The sequence below is a fragment of the Agelaius phoeniceus genome, chromosome 3 (assembly GCF_051311805.1).
Source record: "Agelaius phoeniceus isolate bAgePho1 chromosome 3, bAgePho1.hap1, whole genome shotgun sequence".
NCBI lineage: Eukaryota > Metazoa > Chordata > Aves > Passeriformes > Icteridae > Agelaius > Agelaius phoeniceus.
In genome coordinates, this window is record NC_135267.1 from 50,999,626 (window position 1) to 51,025,435 (window position 25,810).

At 38.4% G+C, this 25,810-nt stretch overlaps 1 protein-coding gene across 1 annotated transcript in view; it reads right to left on the bottom strand.

Moving 5' to 3' along the window:
* Nucleotides 1-25,810, bottom strand: part of MAN1A1 (mannosidase alpha class 1A member 1) — a 140,109-nt gene that overhangs the window by 17,637 nt on the left and 96,662 nt on the right. Inside the window, exons 6-8 of the mRNA XM_054628676.2 lie at nt 10,704-10,827; nt 8,331-8,424; nt 3,722-3,837 (exon numbers count right to left, since the gene is read on the bottom strand). Coding sequence (XP_054484651.2) covers nt 3,722-3,837; nt 8,331-8,424; nt 10,704-10,827 — 334 coding nt within the window. The remainder of the gene's footprint in view (nt 1-3,721; nt 3,838-8,330; nt 8,425-10,703; nt 10,828-25,810) is intronic.

The window sequence follows — 25,810 nt, forward strand, 5'->3', positions numbered from 1 at the left end:
TCCAACCCAGCCTAGCAGCAATTTCTGAAATGATGTTGAAATCTGGCAGAGTGGCCGTGGCACTGCTTCACAACACACGGTCCTCTTTTGGCCATTTCCATTGTTTCCACTTCCAGTGCTATGTTCTGCAGAAATCACTTGTTTTCTTGTTAGGATCATCTGAGCAGTTGTTACCCATTAAGAAAGAATAAACAATCTTAATCTCTAAAGGGAACTAGCTGCCCTGACTCAAGGTAAAAGTGCAGAAAGCAGCTGCTTTACCTCACTGAAACCACAGGGCCACCAAAGGCTGCACTGAACTGAGCTGCTTGGGAAGTGCTGGTGAGGATTCTCCCTTTTCCTTTGAAGTTCTTCTGGGGTGAGTTACCATTCTCTTTACAGCCTCTAGATATGCTACTTCTCTAGAACTACACTGAGAAAGTGATGAAGGCAGAGTCAAAGAGAGAGAATAAATATATATATGTAAGATACAGAAGGATTGCAGAAATGGCCACAAATAAATGTAATGGGAAAACTTGGAAAAGATACCTGACCATCAGGCTTCAAGTGTGAGACAACCTATTTACAGGAATAGAGGGAAAATTGCCCTTCAGCTTAGGAAATGAGGGCTGAGACATTTAAGACAGGAGGATTTGATGCAGTTGCTTGTGACACTGCTGTTGCTGGAGTAGATATAAGTGAACCCACTTATAGGGGGTTCACTTATGTCTAGTAATAAGGTCCATTTTTGCTCTAAATTATCATGTTCTCTTATAAACCTACTCAATTGTGTCTCAGAGATCAGCTTGTTAACTGAGAAGAGTGAGATGATTCCTGTCCTGGATACTTGCAAAGACTGATGGATTATTCTACTGGCAGTTATTTCTTCAAAATATAGCTAAAAGCTGAATACACATTTGTTCTGTAACTAAATGTTGCATGCTACCCATTGAAACCAGTTTAGAAAGATCTCTTATTTCATGTATTATGTGAAGCAGGACATTATTTGTATTACTTTTCAAAAGAGAAAAAATAACTTACATTAAAAATACATTCACTTGTCTTTTTGTGTGAATTCTACAGTTTATGAATCCCTCTGATGGCCTTACACATTCATACTATGCTCTGGTATTCAAAATAAGACTATCTTGGTCCCTTTTCCCATTAGGAATAAACTCTTTCAATGGCTTCAGCCATAAATGCATTTTCATGGCAAGCAGAAGCAGTTTTTAAATCTAGCCTGACATCTTAGTTATTGCTTTTAACTTAAGCCATTATATAATCTATAGGTGATAGAAGAATTCTAATGGAAAGCATTCCTTTTTTAAAATATGATTTAGAGAACAATGTGAAAAATAACCCCTAAGCTCCATCTAAATAGATTTCAGCTTTTCACAGTGAACTATATAACTCACCATATATTTTCATTTGTGGTTTCTGGATAGCAGAAGGTATTGAATTAGGCATCAAGCCTTCACATCACTCTTTCAGAATCTGGGGGGTATGTGCTGGACTGAATGGCCAGGAATAATCATGCTGTTCCCTTTGGCACAGTCTTAAAAAGATTCTGAGAGCGCTGGGGGAAATATCTCTAAGAAAATACCAAGCAGACTCAGAATGCCCAAACCCTGCAGCCTCAGTTGTAAAGAAAGATTGCAGCTTGTGCAGACTCCTAAATCAGCTTTAATTTAGATAAGTAATGGATCAATAGCAATGAAGTCAGTACCAGGATGGATTTCAAATCAGGATAGTTATCCAATGAAGAACCTGGAATCTCAGAGGGGCCCAATCATCCTGCAGCTTCTGTGAGGCTGAAGCTTTGCTGCTGCTTTCTGAACAAGCTACTTTACAGCATCAAGCTGCCAACTCCTAACGCTGCATGTACACTTCCAGCTTTGGTACAGATGTACCTCAGTACAAAAAACAAACAGGAATGCCATCAATCAGAAAATACCGGAAATAGCAACAGCCAGCACCATAAGGAAATCTGGTTTTTAGTCAGGTCCTCTCAAGCATTAACACTCTGGTGAGACATGATGTTTGAACTGTTTCTGAGCTAGTACTACTAAAAAGTGTTAAGAAAATAGGTACTTTAAATACAGTCATATGAGCAGAGCTGAGACCCTGTCACTGATACTGTCACATTCGGTGATGCTGCTGAACAGGTGATTCTGCTCCTCCAGCTGAAATCCGAGCAAGGAGTGGTCTTTAAATGTGGGGGCTGTCCCCACTTCTGCTCCCTGCTGGGACCTCAAAAAACCTGATGTTTTTAAACCAGCAGAAGTAGAAGGCTGGAAGCAGCTTTGAGGTGCTTCAAGATGTCTTCAGTGGTAAGATGAATTGATAATTTCACACACTATGTTCTCTCTGGCTGACAACCCAATGTCTGAGCTATTACAACAGCACTGTTCTTATGTTATAGCCTCAAATGCACTCAAACCTAATTTAAGATCCACCTTTTGCTCTAAAGTTGATACCATGCTAGCAGCAAAGATGAGGCTGACTGCATCCAAATCTGCACTTACAAAATTAAAGGCAAGATTTCCTTAGCAGAGGACACTTGGTTGTCAAATTTACAACCACCAGAGATCACACCCTCCCTCAGATCTTCACACTGACTTTCCTCTCTAATGGAAAAAAAGATGGTTGCAATAAGCAACCACGGTTATATTTTTTTAATGCCACCACTTTTTGTGTATGGGAAGTAAAAGGAGACTTATGACCTCCCTAGGGACGGTGTGTTTCCAGATATATGAAAGAATAAGCAGATACTGCTTAGCATCTCAAAGCCTTGTCTATGGAGGCACTGTAGATACACACAGTTAATAAGAGATAAAAGTCCTGGCCCTAGACAGCTTCCAGTCAAAACAGATGAAAGGATAAGGAAAAAAGAAGTAATATTATCCTCTTTTTTAATATATATCTATATATACGAAAGCAAAGAACTGAGAAAATAGGTGATTTGCCCAGGATTGGAAGGAAAGCCTGTAAATATGCATTTAAACTGAATACTTGCCAAGTCTCAATCTGGTGTCACAAACCCATTATTTCTCCCAAAACAGCATATTAAGGAAATACCATAAATAAAAAAGAGAGTGCAGACCAGCAGGATCATAAATACATATTGAACTGTAATTATGAGCAGTTCTGATTTTATAAAAGTTTCTCTTGTGTCCATTTGGGCTGTTTTGCAGAAGCTGACAAGTATATGCTCCCGTACCAAAATGTTATTGTGAAACGACACCCCAATTTTAATTTCTAATTATCTACCATAACACAATGATCCATGTGTGGACCATAATCAAAACATTTTTATGGCTGAAACTCATGAGAGAATTGAACACATGAGAGGAACTCCCTCCTGGATACGAACGAAAAGGACAAGACTAATATATATCTAGAGAAGACTCAGGAAAAAGAGTTGAATGTCTATCTGAGAGCTACTTGTAGATGCATTTTTTGTTGCTTTTTTTTATAGCCCTCTCCTCCAGCGACAATTGACTATATTGCAGTAAAAGAAAAAAAATAGTTATACTTCAAAATTCTCCCCTTTCCCGCAGTATCTGTATTCCTTTAGCACTTCTATTTGAAGAAGTCTTTTTTAGAACAGAAACTAATTCTTTGAAAAAACACCCTGTGGTAGCAAATACATAAATCTCTCATATTGTCCTCACAGCCTGTCTCTTTAGGATTATTATATATTAGATTATTATGGAAAAGAAGATTTAAATGTCTTATTTACCTGAACAGCATCATAATACATTTTCTTGCCATCTTCATCTGTCTTGTCTGACATCAGCCATGCCTTGAGCAGATATTCATAAAAGCTATCCCCAAGCCCTCCAATGGAGACATGATCTTAATAGGGAAGAAAGAGATTGAACAGCAATTTCATCCTCAGCCATGACAATAAAATACAATTACAGTTTGAAACAGTGTATTTAATGATCTATTTCTACAACATCTTTAATAAACATAAGCCCGGAACCTCAGGAGAAACTTTACTGATATATACAGAGAATTATTTATTTTATTGCTATATTTTTAATCTAGCTAAAATACCATAGTTATTTAATATCCACAATGTACTGCAGGAGATCATGGCAAAGAGAAAACAATTTATATGTGTCCATTCTAATTCATGTAGTCTATTCCATACAAAACCATGTCAAACTAAGTTTTTTCTCTTTTTATTCTAAAAAGGTAAAAAAGTAGAAAGTGTTCTCTGATTTGATAAAGGCTTTCCCTTAAAGTGCAGGCATTGCTCTTTTAGTCACTAACTTTCCATTTAAGTCACTTCATAAAAAAGGCTTTTAGCTCCTTACTGCAGAGTTGAATTTCAGGTTATTTAGTGGTATTTCAAAATGCTGAGCCATATGTTTAAAAATAATACTACATTTTTAAACTTTTGACTGCTCTCAGAACTCAGCAGTGGTTTGGAAGGAAAAAAACCTACTTCACCTCATCTACAGAGTACTGTTGCTGTGACACTGCTTTATTCTGCCCTATGCTTACTATATGAAACAATCTGGTACCACAGGTTCTGTGATTATTCAATTGCACAATTTAGTGACTCTGGAAACACTATGGTCACAGAAGCTGGACATCCAACATCAGTTGAACCAGTGATGGGAGATTTAGTGATGCTCTCAGCTGCTTGTACAAGGTTGCACCCACTAACCGTCCAGGAACCTAAAAGATTCTTGGCAAAATTTTGATGGGTTATCATGATTTCGGCATAGATCCCTTAAATGCATTAAATGCTACAACTATATATACATGTAAAGTGTTTTTCTAAGCTCCATTAAGTGAAGAAGAGTAGCTAGAGGTTAGCTTTTGAAACTTGTTGCTGGCAAAATTAAGTGATATTGCCTGGCAAAATTGAGTGATTTGGCATTTATCAAGTCTTCAGTGAAAAATTTCGGAGTGCTTTACTGGGACTTCCCATCTATAGCTGTCATTTTTACAGCAAAGGAGGGATCTGCTAATTCCACTCAAGAAATCCAGGATGGAGATGTCATTACACAGATCACACAGCAAGTTCCTGAGTCATACCACAAAATTCTGGCCATGGGAAAAGAAAAAAAAACCTGCATGGGATGATCCAGACTCATAAAGCGAGATGCAGAAGGGTTAGCGATCCTGCGCTCACACTTCCTGACACCTAACTCTGATCTTAGCTTCAAAGTTATGCCCGTGTTGGTAGAATTCAAAGGAACACAGAGAATTTATTTTTATACCCCTTTGTATCTTTTCTCCATGGAAAGCCTCCCTTTACCTTCCAGGCAGCTTGCAAAGACATGCAAATGTAGAAGACAGATATTTGTCTATTCCAACTACATCAACAGTGTCCTTTTCCTCCACTAGCCTGTGACATGCAAAAAAAAATAATTTAGTTTCCTGAATGCATCCTGTCCCTTTGCCTACCAAGTACATTGTACCATCAAACCTGGGTTTGAAAAGGCTTCTTTTTTTCTTCTCCAACCTCTTTTGAATGCGATATATTGAAATTCTGGGAAGACTACACCATTTTTTAAATTAAATGTTCATGATCCAAAAGGAGAAGAGGTTTCTTAAAACAATGGGAACATTTCCTGTGATCAAAGGCTGATCTTTGAACAGCAGCATTTAAATGACCTTTACAGTTTCCTAAATAAATTACCATAGAAACCTCTGACATTTGCAAACTAAATAGCACAAGCAGAGTTTCATCAATAATAAGCCCTGTTATTATATACATTATTGCAGTAGACAAATCCAATTGACGCATGCTGCAGCAAATCACTGTCAGTTTACTGTCAAAATAACAAGGGCTAAATGAATTTACAGGAACAATGGCAGAGATCCATCAGCGACCTTCACAGCTACAGCACTGCTGGAGAAGAAACACTCAGAAACCATTCCTCTCTCTACACTTTATATTTAAGAGAAAATATTTCTGTCTTGTGCCAATTAAGGGTCTTGATTGTTTGGTTTTTCCCTTCTGTTGTAATCAGCTGAAAACAGCCTAGAAAAGCAATTTCAAATGACATATTTTTCAAGTCTCACGTTCTGATCTTCTCTGTGGGGAAAAAATTAGTTAATCAGTGTTGGTGAATGGAGGCAACTGATATGAAAGAGATGGAACAAGATGGAACTTGTCTTTGCTGCTTCAGCATGCCAGGGACAGACCTGCATCAACACCTGCACCCATCACTCACAGGCATGGGAAGCTATTTATTCATCAGCACTGCATGCTATTGGAAAACAAAGCTCCATGGACACTGCAAATTTTTCTGTGCACACCAACAAAAACTGGCATTTCATGTGAATGAGGAGTGCTTAAGATGCAATTATATTAAAAATATGGAATAACAAAGGCATAAGGCAGAATAAGTGTTTTGACTGCTTTAAAATATGTAAGGCAGAGCTACTAACTGCTTCAGCCTCTGAAAAGATCTGCTTAAATGAAGCATCAAAAAGCTGCTTCTGTGGCTAAGAGAAGCCAAGAAAGGAGTTAACTGCATCTGTCTCACAGGTGCTGAGATTGTCTCTAATTAAATCCAGTACCTACTGCTGTAGGATCAACACTTCCAGGGGAGGTTTTATGTCTTGTAAAGCTGTGCTGAACCAACACGTGTTGCAATTGGGCACACGTCTCATCTGTGCAGGGATGTCAGGGTTTATACCAACATGCAACCACAGCTGATGGTCATGCATGCTGAGCTGCCACAAGCCTTGAGGCACAGTGACCTGCAGGAAGCCTCACAGCATAGCAGACTGAGAAATGACAGTGTACTTCTAATTCATAAAGGGAAATGGCATTTGCATTGATGGGAAAATACAGCTGAGCACCACAATCTTTTTGGATACCATTTTAACTCAGAGTGATATAAAACTTTAAAAAATAGATTTTAATCAATAAAATCAAAGAAATCACAGAATGGAACAGGTTGGAAGGAACCACAATGGATCATCTGGTCCAACCTCCCTGTGCCAGCAGGGTTATCCTAGAGCACATGACACAGGATTGTGTCCAGATAGTTCTTGAATATCTCCAGTAAAGGACACTCCACAACCTCTCCCAGACAAAGGCAATTTGCTCCAGTGCTCTGTCACCTGCACATAAAAGTTCTTCCTCATATTCAGGCAGAATTTTCTGTGCATCAGTTTCTTCCCGTTGCCTCTTGTCCTATTGCTTGGCAACCAGGAGAAGAGCCTGGTCCATCCTCTGACATCCTCTCTTCAGGTACTTAAGAGACATCGACAAAGTTCTTTCTCAGTTGTCTCTTCCCAATGCTGAACCAGTCCATCTCTCTTAGCCTTTCCTCAAAGGAGAGATGCTCCAGTCCCCAGTCATCTTTGTCACCCTCTGACAGACCTGCTCCATCTGATAGACCTGTTTCTGGTACCAGAACCCCAGAACTGGACACAGCACCTCAGCTGTGGCCTCAATAGGGCTTAGTAAAGAGGCAGGATCACCTCACTTGACCTGCTGGGAATGCTCTTCCTAACGCAGCCCAGGATGCCATTGGCCTTCTTGCCCAAAAAGGTGTTGCTGGTTCATGGCTACCTTGCATATCTTGCTTGGTTTTATTCAATAATGTAAGTAAGAAAAAATAGAAAGATAGAATTGCATGAATAGGATGGTTACAGAGTGAACCTAAGCAGGAAAAGTGCAATAAAGGTCTCTAAAATCATGATCCTGCAAGTTATGGAGATCAGAGAAAGTAATGAACAACAACAAAAGGCTCAGTCATCATGAAGGAGCTAAGGAATTCAAGTAATTCAAGTAATTCAAGTATTTTATAGTCTTTTCCTTCTAATTTTGGTATCTACAGTAATGGTTCCAAGGGGATTAATGCCATGACACATTTCTGTTTAGTTTGCTTCCTCAGTTGGTGGCATTAAATTTCAACAGAAATCACAGCTAGGATTAACTGGAAAGACTTGTCTTATTACTTTTTTTCCTTCAGTAGAGCCACACAACTCTGGAAATGTGGAATTTGATTCAGACAAGCTGATAAAGCTTCCTTATACAGCTACTTCAGAGAGCACTTTAGATTTTTGAATAAGAGACTTCTGTAGTCCACAAATTCCTTTCCAAAGTCATACATATTCATACATTTCCCCGCTTCCACAAGTCACACTGAAAGCTCAGAAAAAGTATATTACAATATAGCAAGTAAGATTATTAATTTATATTTGTAGTATTTTTTACATTTTATATAACCTCAGATACAAAGTGAGTTTCTATACATTATAAAAGTTCTTTTTATATAAAAAAAATGTAACAGTGACTGAAAGAAGTTAATGACTGCTAAGAAAATCCTGATAGACAGGTCACAGTAGCAAAGACTTCAGCTACTTACGCTGGCCCCACTGGCCACTGCTGGGATTCAGGTAGTTGGGGTAAAGGCCCTCTGGTTTATCCAGGCGATTTAGAACTTTTCGGATATTCATTACCTAGTGGAAGGTACAAAACACTGAGCACTTATCCATTTCCCCACAAAATACAGGAGTGTAAAGGTGCCTAAAAATAACCCACTGATCTTATTCAACACACACACCCAAACACCTCTGTGCAATTGTATCACTATTGAAAAAGCTGATATCATCATGCAAACAAGTTCCGGAAAACCTCGGGAGTTTCTGTGTCAATTGTCAGCCATGAAACAACACAATAGGAGCAAGCTCCAAAGTTCAGGACTTGACATGCAGAGCATCCCCCTTCTCTCCAGGATGCTGAAATTCACTGAGGCTATATGCCTTAACTACCTCAGCTACATCAGCTTTATATTCCTTGTATACCTAAATCAGAAAATGCTGTTAAATATTAAGCTTATCACCTAGTGCAGATGTGGAAGCGCGCTGCAAAGGAGTTTTGCCTGGAAAGGAGAGCGCGGCTGGAACTGACTGAGCTTGACACCAGCAGCTTGCCCAGCAGCAGGGACCCAGGCAGCCCCCAGCGCTCTGCCGGCACTGCTAAGGAGCTCACTACAAATGAGATGCCCGGGGAAACAATTACAGTCCAGATGCTCAGCAGCTGGAGCCATCCAGCAGCACAATCCACTGCAGAGCACATGAAATGAGTTATACTGCATTTTAGGATTCACAGAAAAACAAATGTCGCAGCTTGGAAGAATGAGGACCCTGAGCACTGCAGGCCAGAAATTGTAACAAAAAGGTACTGACAGCTTCATTATAAACCCCCGAGTGCCTAGAGACCCAGTGAAGTAGCTACTGAAAAAGAAGATAAATTAACTTATACCAAGCTGCAGAAGGATTTCTGTTGTGGTACACAAACTGCCTCCTGCATATTGACATTACTCATTGCCCAAATGTAGGCTGCAATGAGTCCTAGACCTCAATTAATGAGTTCTTCTATGAATACACCCATGCAAAGCTTATTCCAGTGTTTCTTCTTTATCAAGTGTACCAGCCCTGGAATGGTTTGTCTCTGAGGGCTTTGGAATTGCAGTCTCTAAAAGGTTTTAAGAATAGCTTACATAAACAGATTTCCAGCATCTTGCAGCTAGAGCATGACGCCACTGTGTAGAAGAACCATGGGCTAGGACTTTTAAGATACACACTTTCATTGTCTCTTAGTAGAACAGATGTTATGCATTAAATTACCATAAATGCCACAAGATAATTAACTTATGTTGAAAATTTATTTCTGGCTATTCCTCAGTGCTGCCACTCCCTACTCATCCACTCCCCATCCTCAGTCCAAATTTAAGAGAAACTGTCCTTATATTTACCCCTAAATACATGAAAACTGCTAGGAGTTTGTTTCACAAAATTTATTCCAATGCTGACAATGGTCCTGCAGCAAAGCCACTCAATCCCTACCCAATAATAATTTTAGATTTGACTATTGCTTTTAGACCTACTGCTACACATTTGGAGTCTCAATAATTAGATTACTAGGTCGATAATATCAGCTTTAGGTAACATGGGGCAGCTGCAGTAAGAATACAAAATCAGAACAAGTGTACGTTTTAATTAGGAAATATAAAGAAGATAAATGATAAAGTGATAAAGAACAAGTGATAAATGATAAAGTGATAAAGTCCTGATAAAGAACAGGACTTGCTGGCTATTAGTATGTTAAAAAGCAAAGCAAAATTGTTCAGGTGGGAGTTGAGGGAAGGAGGAGTTCTTTCCATGGCTCATATATATATATAAAGTATCCAGAAGACAATGTTATCAACTTTTGGAAGAATTAGTATGCACAACAACTGGTTTATCTAAGGATGTGATTTCTTTTTTCCTTCCCCAAAGAGAGTTCAAAATATTTTTCTTATAGTGCAATGGAAGAGCTTTCTGATCTCACTGACAGCAGTCATATTATACGGCATTTTGAAGAGTAAACTTGTTGAAATCACTATGGTGCTTTGCTCTCTCTAGGCATCAGTTATTATTCTGAATATAATGTCACGTTTTGTTTATACCCCATTAAGTAAAGAACTGAAGAAAGCTGTACAGTCTGATTGCTTAATGTGATACTAATGTAGAAGATAAACAGAAATTAAATGTTTTATGGGGCCATATACAAGAACATATATCAGAATAATTTTGGAAGAGACTTTTGACTTTTTAATACAAAAACATGTCAAGGTAATTAGGGAAAATGTGACAAATGCTTACAACTGAGGAAAATCCAAATCTCTCCCTATTGATATTAGTCTCTGAATATGTGCTTTATCTTTTACAACATGATTTTGACGGAGCAGTCTAACCTTTTCAGCAAAGACAGGATTTCCAGACAGGTGGCTCAAATGTACAAACTCCAGATGCAAAGTCCCAAATTCTGCCAAAATGCTGCTTCCACCAGAGGCCCATGGCCAATTTCGACCGATTCCACTAAGATGGGGGGAAGAGAAAGACAGAAAATAATCATGAGCATCTATAAGGCAATGTTAATAAAATGTAATAGGCAGTAGCTATAACATTATCATGAGAAGATAATTAATCTAAATGTACTTAATATGTATGTAAGGAGCCATGCTTCAGCAGCCTTCCAGATTTCCCCACGGGACCTTGAATTACTTCAGTCCAGCTCTGCTTAGGCTGTACAGTTGCTTCTTGCAACAACCCAGTCTTTTGGCTCACAAATGGCTCCATCACACTTATCACTGTCACAGTGTTTCATTGCAGGATATCATGTTTGAAGACACGACAAAAAACTACCGACTATAAGAAAGCATTCTCATACTTCACCTCTTTTCCTCTGTACTTAACACAGCACTCTCCAATTCTAACTCTAATTTCTACAGTGCAATTGCTCATTAACTTAAATTAATGCAGATATACAGAATTGGCTTTAACTTAAAGTATTGCATGTAGCATATACTTCTTAATGCATGAGACTTTGATAGGCTAGGATAAGTATGTATTTTCTGTCTGGGCACTCATACCAGGATGAGTAACTTCAGTTTTAATTATGACCTGAAGATACTTCACAGCAAAATTAATCTTAGGATTTGTATTGAGAATAGAGAAAATCAAATTTATTGCTAAAACCCCACTAGAAACTAGAAACTAAAGCTGCTTGAGACTCAGAATGGTAAGTCTACTGAAGTTTCCCTACAAAAAGGTGGGGGTTCTTTCCCCCTTGAAATTTCCAGCAGCAAAAAAACTCCTGAAATTAAAGAAAGGTTAGCCAGTGTTCCAGAGCACCTAGTTGAATAATGACATATCAGATTGGCTTATTATTAGGATGAATGTTACATACAAATACACTTATTAGGTACTGGAACATCTTCCACATTTCCAAGTTGTAAAGAGCATTAAACACAAACACATCTGTATATAAATAAAATTTTCATTTTACTTTTACACATAAGCCGCCACTACATCAATTAGCAGTTGCACAACCATGAAAATATGGTATTCTTCCAGAGTTAAAATGTGACTCAAAAAACCCAAACCCAGCAAAAACTCCAATAAATCATGATGGAAGTTCTCAGATACATTAAAATCTCTTCTTCAAAAGATTGTCTATAACTGAAGTTTAACCAATGCATGGGAATTAAGACTCCATTAAGTCAATCTCCCTGCTAGCTATATAAATGGTATTTTGAGACTTCTGCCAGACACACAAAATAAAACCAAGTCATTAACCTTCAAAAGCAGAGAAAAGCACAGAGAGCACAAAGGAAAGAGATCTGATGAGGCTCCCCTGGTTGACCATAAAGGTGCAAGAGGTGGGGACACATGTAAAGTCCTCTGATGTAAATAATAGCCCAAAAAGTGTTTCTAATCTTTATAGCTGCAGACTAAAATCAATGACACAATGAAATCAGGATACTGCAAAGATCCACACAATTCCAATTTGGTATGGCATTTGAGTAACTGAAACAGAACACAAGTTTATGGTATCTTAATAACACATTTTAAGATCTCTCTTACAAAAATTAGAGTACTTTTTACAGAGTGAAGAGAAACCCACATCTGGTTTACAAGCTGTCTGCACTTCAGTCTACTGTGGCTTGGAATTTTTTTGAATGGTAATGTAAAAGCATCAGATACTACAGAAAACAGGATCAAGGTGAGCACAAGCAGACAACATGTCTGGAAACATCTCCTCTACAGTCTGAAGAACTTGCAGACTGGTTATTCACCCAAGAACAGACCCCCATCTCTGCTACATGCTATCTCAAGTTCTAACTGCTGACTTCTAGATGAAAATATTTTATCCTGTTTCCAAATCACCCAGATTAAAAGAGCTGACATAAAGTTCACAGGAAGAAAAAAAATGAAAAAAAAACCCCACAGAATTTCAAAAAGTTAGCATGTTGTGGTACAAATGGAAAAAGCACATGTGCTTTTTTCTAGAAAGTTTCTCAATCAATCTCAAAGTGAAAACATCGAGCTGTTCCTGCAGCAAGGCATCAACCAAAATTGACAGAAAACCTAATAGAGTTCTTACTTGCACTTCACCCCAGTGTCTGCTGATACCAATACAACCTGCCAGAACACTTTGATGTAGTGTGTTTTGTTAACAAGGAACATTTCCAAACACAGCTGTCAAAAGGTTTTCTGCATGCAGCAATGTGTTTTGCCATGAGTGGAAGATTCTCCTTGTTTAAGATGGTTTGAAAATTATGAACTTACATTCTTTGATTTTAATGCAAAAAATAAGTGGAATAAACATCTATGTAACATCTTAGGTACTATTTAATGGAGCTTTGATTTTTTTCAGTTGGGTCAGCTGGAAGAAAAAGGCATCAATGTATTTCTGGTAAATCTGCAAAATAACAAGGCTATGTGTTGGCTTAACCTCAGATGTGAGCTCTGTCACTGAAAAGCTCATTTCAATAAGTGGTAGTACCCACAATTTGCACTTCAGTCCCTCAACTATTTTTCATGCAACCTTCAGCTATGGATGTGTGGTATTTTCTCATACCATAGAATGGCCTGGGTTGAAAGAGACAGTAAAAATCGTCTGGTTCCAGCCCGTCTGCCATGGGCAGAGGTTGCTCAAAGCTCTGTCCCACCTGGCCTTGAACACTTCATGCCACAGCTCCTCTGGGCAGCTGATTCCAGTGTCCCCCCACCCTCACGTAAAAAATTTCTTCCTGGTATCTATCTAATCTAAACCTAATCTCTTTTAGTTTAAAGCCATTCCCCCTTGTCCTATCACTACCTGCCCTTGCCAAAAGTCCCTCTCAGCTCTCTTGCAGACCCCTTTAGGTACTAAAAGGCTGCTGTGAGGTCTCTCCAAACACTCCTGCAGGTTGAACAGCTCAATTTTCTCTGCATATCTTCATAGGAGGGGGGCTCCAGCCAACTGATCATCTTCATAGGATATATTTCATCTTTGGGAGCAATGGAACAGGAAAGTTTTCTATGTTCCCTCACACTAACTGGAACAGCCACAGTACTACTTCTGATTCCATTTAACTCCATCCTTATTTTAAGATGATACTGCAGTGTGCATTATGCAGACAGTCAGCTACTGGAGAGAGAGACCAGGAAATAATCAAACAAAGCTTTCAGCATACAGAATGGGACAGATTGCACACTCTGATCATTTTTGATTGGGAAAGTAGACTTTGACTTGTGTTTAACAGTATTTAGGCTTAAAAAAAAAGAAAAGGAAATGGGGAGGGTGCTCTTTTTTCAGCCCTGCCCTCTCCACCCTCCAAATCATAAATATTGTATACTTTTAAACAAAACACAGAACTTTAAAAAGGAGAGAAACTAAACAGAACAAAATAAATGGAAAAATATATCTGTGTCAGGGATTATAAACAATGAGTACATTTATAAATTACTTGAGGTGCCCTAGAAAATAACATGCAATAAATAAACATAACAGCTCAGTAAATCTTAATAACTAGACATAGTAAAGTACTGATTTCTGCCCTTGCATGAGATAACATAACCAGTGCTCCCAACTCAGACATTTTTCAAGCTCTATACCATTACCATTATTAGGGTGAACAAAAACCCCTGCAAAGTTAAAACAAATCAATGCTAAGAACCTATTTACCATTCAGCCATAAAGTCAGCGCTGGGTATCTCATTACTCTTCGGTTATGAAGTTATGCACTGGCTTCCTCAAGTCTTGAGATGCAAACCTGAGTCTCTGGTGAAAGGTTTTATTTCTACTCCCAAGTTTTAGCAAACCTACATAATGTTGCAAGTTCCTACAGGTTTTTTGTCTGGGGATGTCCATTACTCAAGTCAAGAAACAACAGTGGGAATCTGAACCCAAAGAATGATCAGGGCACTTGGGGGATTCTCAAAAGGAGGTTTATGACTCTGTGCCAAACTTATGTGCAGATCACTCCTCCCAGTCAAAGCAAAACCTGTAGAGCACTGAAAATTTTTGGCATCTTATTTTCACTCTGTTTAACAGTTTAATGTCACAAATGTCTTGTAAACTGACAAATGCAGTTTTCAGAAGGAGATGGAGGACAGCAAATGGGGGCAGGTATGATACTTTTTATATTAGCTGCATTCCATTGTCTTGCCTTCTTTTTGTAATTTACCTTGCCACTGAATTTTTCAATTTTTCTTACGTTGATACACTACAACCTGTATTAAGTGTCAGTCATGTACTGGCATCAGAGTTAGAAACAAAACTCCTACTATACACTTCAGGAAGGAAAGAGGGAAGGAGACACACTACTCAAACTACTTTGAAGATCCAGATGAGTACTAAAATATCTTCAGTTTACAGGGTACTATTTTAACCTATCTGAAATCACAGTGTCTAAAATAGTATATTTTACACTGCATAAAACACACAAAAAGTTTCTGTAACATATTCAGAGAACTTTAGGACTTATTATAACTTTTATTATGTAAGTAAGACAAATTTGAAGTGAGGATCTGGATCAGAGAACCATAGTATTTTGGTTAATAATATTTCTTACTGATTTTATAAATTTTGTTTCTGAACACTGAGTGCCACAGAATCTGAAAACCAGTGTTTGTAATTCTACTGTCATTCATTCTTGGGAAATATCAGCCTGATTGACCTGGGCTGCTGGTAACTAAATTCAGTATTTTTCCAGCAGATCATTGTTGGTTCATCTGTACATAAGAACAGAAAGTATGAGATCACTAAGTCTTCTAAAATGTACAGAGTGTACCAAGAGAGGGAACCACAGAGGAAATATAAATATTCAAAGGTTGCTTTTTAAAAAAATCACTGAAATTCAGAAGCACAACCATATTTAAAAGAGTTTTAAAAAATTATACTACATCTCCAATATATATAAAGCAGCAGCTAATTTTCAACTGAAAGGAAAAGCAAATCCTCAGGGAAACTGCACAAATACTTCAAAGGGTCAAAACACTTATCAAAATTCTTGTCATCAGCAAGCAGAACTGTTTGTCTCTGCAGACAACTTGTTTATTATACCCCAACCTTTCCTGGAGGATGCCAGGACAACTCTGCAAGCTGGAGGCAGAGCAAGAAGTCAGAATTTCAATATTTAATGCAAAATGCACTAGCACAACTGGATAGTCAGTATCCTCCTGCAGACTTAGCCAGTAAAAAGGTGAAAGGCCAGAATAAAAGAGACACAGCAGCAGCAATGTGATATGTCCAAGTACCGCTGTTGAGAAAGGTTTTAGAATTAAATATGAAAATAAGCCCCAACAGCCCCTTTGGACTTTACTAAAGCTGATTTTTTTTTTCTGTAAGAAACTACCCTGTGATTATGGGTGAAAATGCAAAATGCTAGGACAGAGAAATCACTGAGAGGGGTCCATTGAAATTCACCAGAGCTGGAGCACGCGGGTTGTGCCTGGTACTTCCAACAGTGCTGAGGGGCCAAGGAGGATCTGCCTGGAAAATACAGATTGTGACTGGAATTGGTTAGACTTAATCCTGTGTTAAGAGGATTTCTGCAGGAGCAGAGTGCTGCCCAGCCCAGTCCTCAGAACCTGGCTTATGTCCCTCCACACCACCAGAGCTGTGGCTCAGACACCCAGGAGAGAGAGGGACCTTTCCAAATTGAGGTGGAGACACAGGCAGAGGGTGTTGCAATGGACACACAAACTTTCCTGCAGCTTTCCCCTCCTGGCACCCCAGGATGCACTTCATGTTTCTCCTTGAGTCTCAACCCCCAAGCAAACATGCCTTGAAAGCAGAAGTAATGTAGAATCATCAGGGCTTTTTTTTGTCAAAGAAAACCACAAATCCTCCCCCGCTTTTTTCCCCGAAGGAAGCCTGTGGTCCCCAGACAATTTTGAAAGCATAATATGATTGTTTTTCCATGTTTTAGTCTTAAAATTATGACCACATGCCATTTGGCTGCACAGCTGAAACCCCACACTGTAATCCAGCAGCACTGCTGTGTGCCAGCCACAGGTCTGACCATGAGAGAAGGTGGGGAAATGGGAGAGCTCTGCAACTCCAGCAAGGGCACTCTCAGAAATTCATCTCTTTGGGGCTCCCCTGATAATCAGTGCAGGGAGATAACAGAATTAAATCACTTCACAGAGGAGATTAGACTGAAGATGGAGTCTTTCCTGTTACACAATAAACCCATGGAGACCAGTCTCCTACAGTTACCCCTTGCCAGGTGCCCAAATCTCAAAATTTCAATTAGCTTCACAGGTACCAAATGGGTTTTTTTAACTCTCTACAGGCTAATACACATAACAAAAGGGAGGACTGGAGATAAAGACTCTGTAATGTTATATTTTAAAATCTTTAATTACATAAAAGGTTTTTTCCTAGCTCACAATTTATCTTTAATGATTTTTTTAGGAACTAGATGATTTTTATGGTCTGTTCCAATCCAAACCATTCTACAGTTTTGTATTTCAATCCAGTTAGAACAATCTCCAAGGGGATAGTCCATTTTGGCAGACTTGCTTATTTTTGAGAAAGGTTTATTATTATTCCTATGTCTTATTCCTATGTCTTCTTTTTGTAAAAAGTCAATATAAATACACAGTGTCCAGCCACAGCATTTCTAATGAAGTGTTTATATACTGCAGAAGCCTTCAGTCTATACACTGCCAAAGCCTTTGGTGTTTTTCTTTTCTGTCACTACCAGTCTTTCATAAGATTTTAATTTAATTAAATCAACTAAGTCTCCTTAGAACAAATTAAGAGAGGTCTGAAAACCATCAGGTTTTTCCTCTACATACTTGGTATCTATTTTTGATTTGAAACAAAATACATTTCAAAGATGAAGTTTCTCTAGAGTCATAGATGGCACAAAATACATCAAAATGCTAAATAAAACTTAATTGCTTTCAGAAATTCCTAGGCAAATGATTGAACTCAAACCCCAACAATTAATATGTTCTAAATATACACACACACACTCAACATAAAAATAAGCAAATACTAGGGAAAAAGTATTTTATGGATACTACAGTGGCATCCTCTGGGAGAGTACTCCAGGATAAGCCTGCTGGAGCAGGGAGGTTGGACCAGGTGATCAATCCACTGTAGTCCCTGCCAACCTGGCCCATACTGGTATACTGTATCCCTTAGGAAAGGGAGACAACTGGCAGCCAAAAGGATGATTCTCAGAGGCCATTTTGATAGAGTATCTAATGTTTCATGTATAATTTAGGATTGCCACATCTGAAAATACTTTCATAAGAATAATTTTTTGGACTGCCCTGAACAGAACGATTTGTCAATGTGTCACCAAGGGAAAAAAAAAAAGAAAGAAAGATGAGTGGCTTCTCTTCTCAGAAACCAAAATGTTAATCATTAGACACACATTCCTTCCTAATAACTTGCTGAGAAGTTAAATCCAACAACACACATCACACTGGGGGAGTTAAAGGATGAGTTAATACTTAGAAAAGGTTCCCTTCAAACTCCTGAGCTACATCTTTCTCCTTTTAGTACTGCAGCTAACTAAGAATGCTAATAAATTATGCTGTGTGATTTGAGTTTTAATTAGAGATTAATATTTTAAAGCAAAATTAAAACCAAACTCAACTATGAAGCACACAGGCAATGCTTGCTCAAAGTTTCAATCCTCTATTTCAGAAATTAAATGCTAAAAAGATTTTTTAAAAATTTACTTCTTTCTCCCCCATCCCCAGAAATACACTATATAGCATCGTGGATCTTGGTTTAAGGGCTTGTCTTCACAAGCACTGAAACTAATGATTTATTTGCTATTGCTTCAAATATATTTACTGTATTTTTGTTTTCCCCCTAACTGGCAAATCATCCTTAGCTTTGTCTGAGAGTAGAAAGAAAAGTACAGAAATCCCATGTTTGCACACACCACTGGCACTCACTCAACTTTTCCACCCAAATCTTGTGGTGGGAGCTGCCAAGGCAGGTTTGAACTGAGGAACCTGTGACAGGACTAGCACAGTAACTGTGTATTTCTAGCCCCAGCAGCAAGTGTGAATATCTTCCTGTCCAGCTTCCAGTAAATGACAGTTAACTTTTTGCAGGCTTAAGTGGTCTCAGAATCACCCAAGGCACCCAGGCTCCTGCTGGAGCTCTGACTTTTGCACAGTGTCCCTTCTCTGAGACAGGAAAATTATTATAATCTGGTCAAACACCTCTCATTCACTGTCTCGACAGCTGGAGACAGCTGAAAAAGAAACTGAAAATCAGCCAGCTAGCCTGCAGGGCAGTTTTTGATGTCTGTTTTATTCCTCTTTGTAAGGAGGATCGTGTAGGCAAATTCTAACAGCTGGTTTTTCAGCTGTGACAATAAATGTGTTAACTGCTGCCCTTGCCTAACCACTGCCCAGCTGGCAGCTCCCTGCTCAGCCCAGCTGCCTTCTCTGAAACTCATATCAGCTCTTACCTGGAGAGATGATCTTTAGGGATGCTGACTTAGCAGGAGGAGGCAGACAGTGAATTAGTACCATCAGCAATCCCAGGAGGAAGACTAACACAAGTGGTTACTCAATTTTATGGGATGACAGGGAATAGAAAAGATTTCTACATATGTTGCAATGTCAGACAAAACACAAATGTTTTTCACTGCAACAAGTGAGATAACCAAGAGGTATAATCTCAGAGCTATTCGTTTGAGAACATCAATTTTGTCTATTTGCCTATTCAATGCAGTGTCAGCATTAATATATGCTGATTTCCTGGCCACTTCAGTGATGCCAGTGGTGGAGATGCATCCATTTGTATTGGAGACACATGCACGTCATCATCTGTCTGGAAATGAGAGCAAGAAAATCAGAGTGCTGTGGCTAACTGTTCATCATTTGAGAAACTACCAGCACAGCCCCCCAAAGATGCTAATATGAAACAGATTTTAAAACAAGATCCCTGCTTTTCTCCATGAAGTCCATCAGGTCCTTCAAAGGTAATGTTTATAGTTACATTTTCCAAGAAGAAAAGTTACCCTTGTCCCAGCATTTTTGCCTTTTATCTTTATAAGGAAACACACCCAGAGACCTCTAAAGCTGCCCTAGAATGGTCTTTACTGTACTTTCTTTACTCTACTTTCAGGCTCTTTACTGTACTTTCAGGCAAAAAAGCAAAATGCTCAAATGTTATCCAGTGGATTGATCTTCACCAAGGTGACCACCCAACAGGCAATTTCTCTTGAAACTGGACAGAACAGCAAAAGAGACAGAAGAGCACTATTCACGTAAAAGCAGAAGGTGAGCAGGAGATACATGAAGCACAAAGTTTCCAGTACCAACTTGTGCTATGGCCTCTGCCAGGACAATTCCCCACCTCCCTGGAGGGTCAGCCAGCGGTGGCGGACACAGGGAAGGCAAGAGAGCTCTGTCTGCTCCATGTTCAAGTCATTCTACATGAAAGTCCACTAAATACTCTCTGTGGTGAAAGGTATCTGCTCATGATTAGGTCAGAGGAGTGATGGCAGCTGGGGAACACTTACGTGAGAGGACTCTATAGTGAATGGAAACAGCAGATATGGAGCAGGAGGGGCCAAAACCCAGGTGGAGACCAAAATGCCAGAGAGAACCAAGGTGAAGTGGAAGCAATCTCATCTGCCTCTGGAGAGCAGCAGAGAATAAGCAGAGGCCAGTGAAACTGCCTTTGGGAAGACCGTGCTTTACTGTAGGCATGGAAGTCTGACAGCTGCTCAGAATAAAAATAAATCACCTCCTCCATGGGCTCCAAAAATGGCCAGATAGCATGGTATACTTCTTCTGTGGTCTGATACATGGTTTTTGGACATCTGGATCTAGTGATACTGTGTCTTTTGACACTTAAAATAATCAGAGTATCTTATTTTTACAAAACAGTCCATCCAGACCATTGAGCTGCTTTGTTTACATCAAATTCCTGTAACATTTCCCTGTGGAAAAAGACTGAATTTCTTTAGGATTTTGCAGGCAGGGTTCGTACAACCCTTTCCTTATGGCTGTCTGCCCCATGACACTTCTCACATTACTGCTGCTCTGAGGGAGCATCAAAGCTTGTGGAACTGGCACTCAGTGGCAAACCATCAGAGCACTAAGCTCACATTTACAAGCCCACATGGTGAAAGGGAGAGACAATTAGTCAGGCATTACATGATCTGAAATATCAATATGACACAAGTAAAGTATTTTCAGTGTCATCATCTAAAACTGTATTAAAACTGTATTTGTAACCATAATAATTTCTGAAAAAAGTTATCTGAGCACAGCACAGACCTACATGTCTCCCACAACACACTAATGAATAAACTAAAAAATTTGTGCTTCCTATTACTTTATATACTAAGGTTTAATTAATCAATTCCAAAGGCTAAAAAAGCAAGAGGGAATAAAACACAACAGAGCAACGCCAGAGATAATAAGTACTAGCATGGACTACTTTTAATCAGGTCCCCAAAGAGAAGTGAAAATAACAGGAAATGAAAGTAATGAATGGATTTGCACAGTTCTGCCATCCATGTGATAAGTTAAGACAGAATAAAAGAAGGTGGTATTAGAATGAAATTCCCTGCTGAAGCAAGTGGTGTAACTCAGTGCTACTGACAGTCAAAAACCTTAGAAAACCAAACCCAAAGAAAAAACATCCTAAGCAAAGCGATAAAAAACCAACTCCTGCTTCTGAGAAGCAGATTCACTGGGCAGGAAAATAATTAAGAGTTTTGGAAGAATCTATGAGAAACACCATTTATCTCTGTTCCTGTGCTCTCTACCATGCCTTTTAATACTAGAAGACAAACTAACTGTAAGTTTAAAGCTTTAGAACTTCACATTTCACATTAAGATTGCTTGCTGCCTTAAAACCACTGTAGCCATGTCATTTGGCACTTTTGATATACTTTAGTCAGTACATCCCTCTGTAAGACTCTGCTTCCAGTTCTACATCACTTTTCCAACACTCAACTTTTAGATTATCCTTTTTTTTTTCTCCTGAGGATTTGCTATAATTCCCCCCTCCACCCTGATTAGATAATTAACTTCTGACTTCAGTTAGTTTCTCTCCCACATCTGATTTCCTTTACTAGTAACTGATGTTCAAGTTCTGCCTAATTGTTCTTTTGCTATATCAGTTGCATTGCCCAAGTGCAAAGAAATGTTAGCTTCTTCTGTCTGCAAACTTTGTAATGTGGATGAGTGCTGAACAGTTTGCATTTGGAGGTGACTAGGTGACATAGAAATAGGCTGGAGAACTGGTGCTAAACCCAGAACTTCCCTATATTTTTTTTTTTTCTTCTGCTTGATGTGTTTGTTGGGCCTTTTTTTTTTTGGCTGCTCTGTTCTTTTCTGGTTCCACAACTCTCTTCTGGTTCTCCCAGTCAATTCCAGATATTCAATTCCAAATCCCAGATATTCTTTCTTTTACTGCCAGTCACTGGAGATCAAGTTGTCTCCACACTTTCTCAAGTGAAGGCAGAGAGATGTGTTTGTCTGGTGGAGATCCTGCACCAGCAGTCCCCTCCAGCTCAGGCTAAGGACACTCACAACCCAACTAAGGGTATTATTGTACTGAAGCATTGTGAAAACAATGGGTTCTCTATCAGAAGGGTTGTATCAGTTTTTCAAGAAAAGCCACTACTAATCTTCTGGACAGGATAAAATTCCAGTATTTGGTCTTTTCAGTCTGATGAGGACTTAAAAGAACAGGTAAAGATTCAAAGCACCAAAGCACAGAGGGCAAGTGACAGTTACATGTAATTTCTCTGCCACTAATTTCCCCTTTCCCACTTCCTACCACTCATTTTTCAATACCCTAAATAATCCTAAACTCAATCTCAGTCATTTAAAATATATCTGTATCACTCTTGTCAACACAGTTCATATTCATTCCTTATCATCAGACAGTAAATCTAAAAAGATTTAATCTTTTTCTTCTCTGAACCCAATTGGCTCATATTAGCTTCTTGTGCCACAAAAATATTTTATGTGGGTTCACAGTCATTCAGGTTAAAGTCTTTCAAAGCACCTAGTCACATTTATTGTGCTTGATGCTGCATGTGGTGCCATTAAATGCTTGAAACATAGAATCAGAATCATTACACGGACGGCATGGCTCCGTTATTAAAAATAATGGGCTGACAAGTCGCAAAGGTCTGCTTCAAGCCCTTTTGTAGCTTCCAGTCATTGCAAGGAGCCTGTGTCAAAGGCTTGCTGACTGACAGTCAATTATTTCTCCTTCTAATGCAGCTGCTGGATCAACAGTGGTTTCGCATACTGGACAGCTTGTCACAGGACCTGCAGCTGTGATATTCATCAGATATTAACATTAACTTAACACATGCTGTAAATTACACTTGCATATGGATTTGTGGGTATGTATATCAATCTAAACATGCACAATACAGAGACACCACTGTTGTTGAGGGAAACCTCTCTTCAGTATCTGCTGTCACAGATGCTGTGACAGCTGTATGAAACTCTACTGAAATGGCATTCTGGTTCACTGAAAGGGACAGCTCCCCTAGATTAAAAAAACTTACATAGTCTTTTTCAGACTAGTGTTGTGAAAGACATAATCTGTTTTGACAAATGCTTTAAGAAAAGTATAAATGTCCTCTTCTCCCAGTCTTCTTCCATCTTCTTGTTTCTCTTTACCCACACATTGCTCTGTCATAAAAATCCATTTGTTCTGGGATCAGATAAAATTTATTTTGCTCACTGTCAGTCACTAAGGCCTTGATCCTTACCCACAGCCAATAGAAATACTTGTGGTTGCTTCAACGGGGACTGATCGAGCACTAAAATCCTGTAACTGTCATTAAAACTGTTGCAGAGACAATAAGTTAATAGGAATGCAGAGAATCCCTGCAGCCAGACTAAAACACCTGTATCACTGTAGAAATCCTTTCTGTTAGCATCATTCAGATTCAGGAACTTAGAGCTGATTCTCTTTCTAAAAAATCAGTGATACAACATAAAAAAGTTTCTTTTCCCAGCAAATGACACATTTGCTTATGCACAGTTTTGTCCTTCAATGCCTACTAACCACACAAAAATAAAATTGAAGTCAATGATTTAAAGAAGTACTTACATGCAATTTACATCATTTTTCCCCATCTTTATACATTTATAGAAGATACATTTATTCAGTATAATACAGGCAATTTAACAATAAAGGGCCATCCCTATTTTTCTCAAAATGACATTAATTTCAGGCATATCACAGGGCTAGAGGAAGTCATACATTATATTTATCAGATTTTGATTGTGAATGTTATGCTTTTGCTCCATGTTTAATAAACACTAAATTTTATTTTATTTGCTCACATTTTTGTAAGTGAATCAAGCTCATTGCTGTTTGCATTATCACAGAAAATCAACCAATGGCTTAAATATGATCAAATTCATTAATTAAGGTAAGATCAAGAAAACTTCCTACTGTATAGCAAGCAAATGGAAAAAAACCAAACCCACAAAGAAACAAAAAGATGACACATAATGTAATACACATCTGATTTTCACCTGAGGAAATAACACTATGTTCCCTGTGATAAGAGTTTCTATCACCAGTTATTCAGCTGTGTTCTACCTAACCCTGAACTTCGTCAGTAATCTCCTTATTATTACTTCAAGCAACAAACACCTTTACACAGCTGCTGTTCATCTTACAGATGAGCTATTTGCAAGAAACCAGTGATGCTGACAAGGCACAGCACAATACAGCTTAATTCCCACATATGCACTAAAAATTCTGATCCCAAAAAATCTGAATACATCATAAAGAAAAGTCAAAGAAGAAAGAGAAGGACAAATATTACCACAGAAACTCAGAAAAGCCAGATTAGTCAAGATTAGAATTTTTAAAGAAAAAAATTAATTTCTTCCATAATCTTCTTGCAGTATTAAATTACAACAATACCTCAATACAGTAAATATCTTGAAGAAGGAAAGGAGTTTTCCACCCAATTACTTAACAATCCAATAGAGCTGAAAAAGGTTGAAAGACATTTGTTACTTTGGTAGAGCAGAAAATGAGAAGTACCAAACATTTATTCTAAAAGTACTTAAACTACATAATCACAATCCATGCACTAATACTCATGGCCACATTTAAGATATTCCTTGGAGGATTTTGTAAACCAGATTATCAGATAATAAAGGACCTGGCATCGAGTAGTCAAATAAGCTTTTCTTAATAGTAATGGGATTTTAATCAATACAATGAAAATAATATAATAAAGGATGAAGTGAAATAAGCATGAAGAGATTACTATTTAAAGCAATAGAACAAAAAGGTTCAGAAAAAAACCCCCACACTTCTGGAACCCTGCTGGAGACAATATGTGTACTTTTTGTTCCTGTACCAGCACGGTGTTTCACTAATCACCTTGAAAAAGCTTCTGCATATTAACAACATTCAGAGGGAAAGTACATTGCTATTTTTCTTTTATAAATTATCAATGAGAACAATGATGATACAGTTTTATAAAGCATTTAAGAAAATTGGGTTTCTGTCCCAATTCCAGGAAAACATTTGGTCAAAGGTTTTAAATGTTTTTTGTAATCCCTCACTGCTCTTGATGGCTTAAGTGAAAGAATCAGTATTTCAAGCTTTTTTTTTTTATTCCTGCCCTTTTTTCCCCTCTTTTTCTTTTCTGTATTCCCAGCTGTAGACTGGAATAATATAGCATGGAATATCTTGCAAGAATTGCCATGTAAGAAGTACCATATTTGTTTTTCCAGTGCAATGAAGATCATGTCTGGAATGCAGTATGTTCTGGATAGATATGGCATACTGGTTTGTTTTTTCTGACACTTCTGAAAGATAACGTCAGTGATAAATAAGTACTTTTGGTAATGTGCACAGTTGTCTTTTCAATACTAGAGAGACCTTGAACTCAAAAAAGCCACCAAAATAAACTATCTTTAGGTCTATTATGAGTAACTTCTTGACACATTACGTTACGTATTTGGGAATTTGAGAGCAACACACTGGCCCAAGTCAAAGTGATCAGAGTAAAAAATAAAAAAATGAGATGACTGC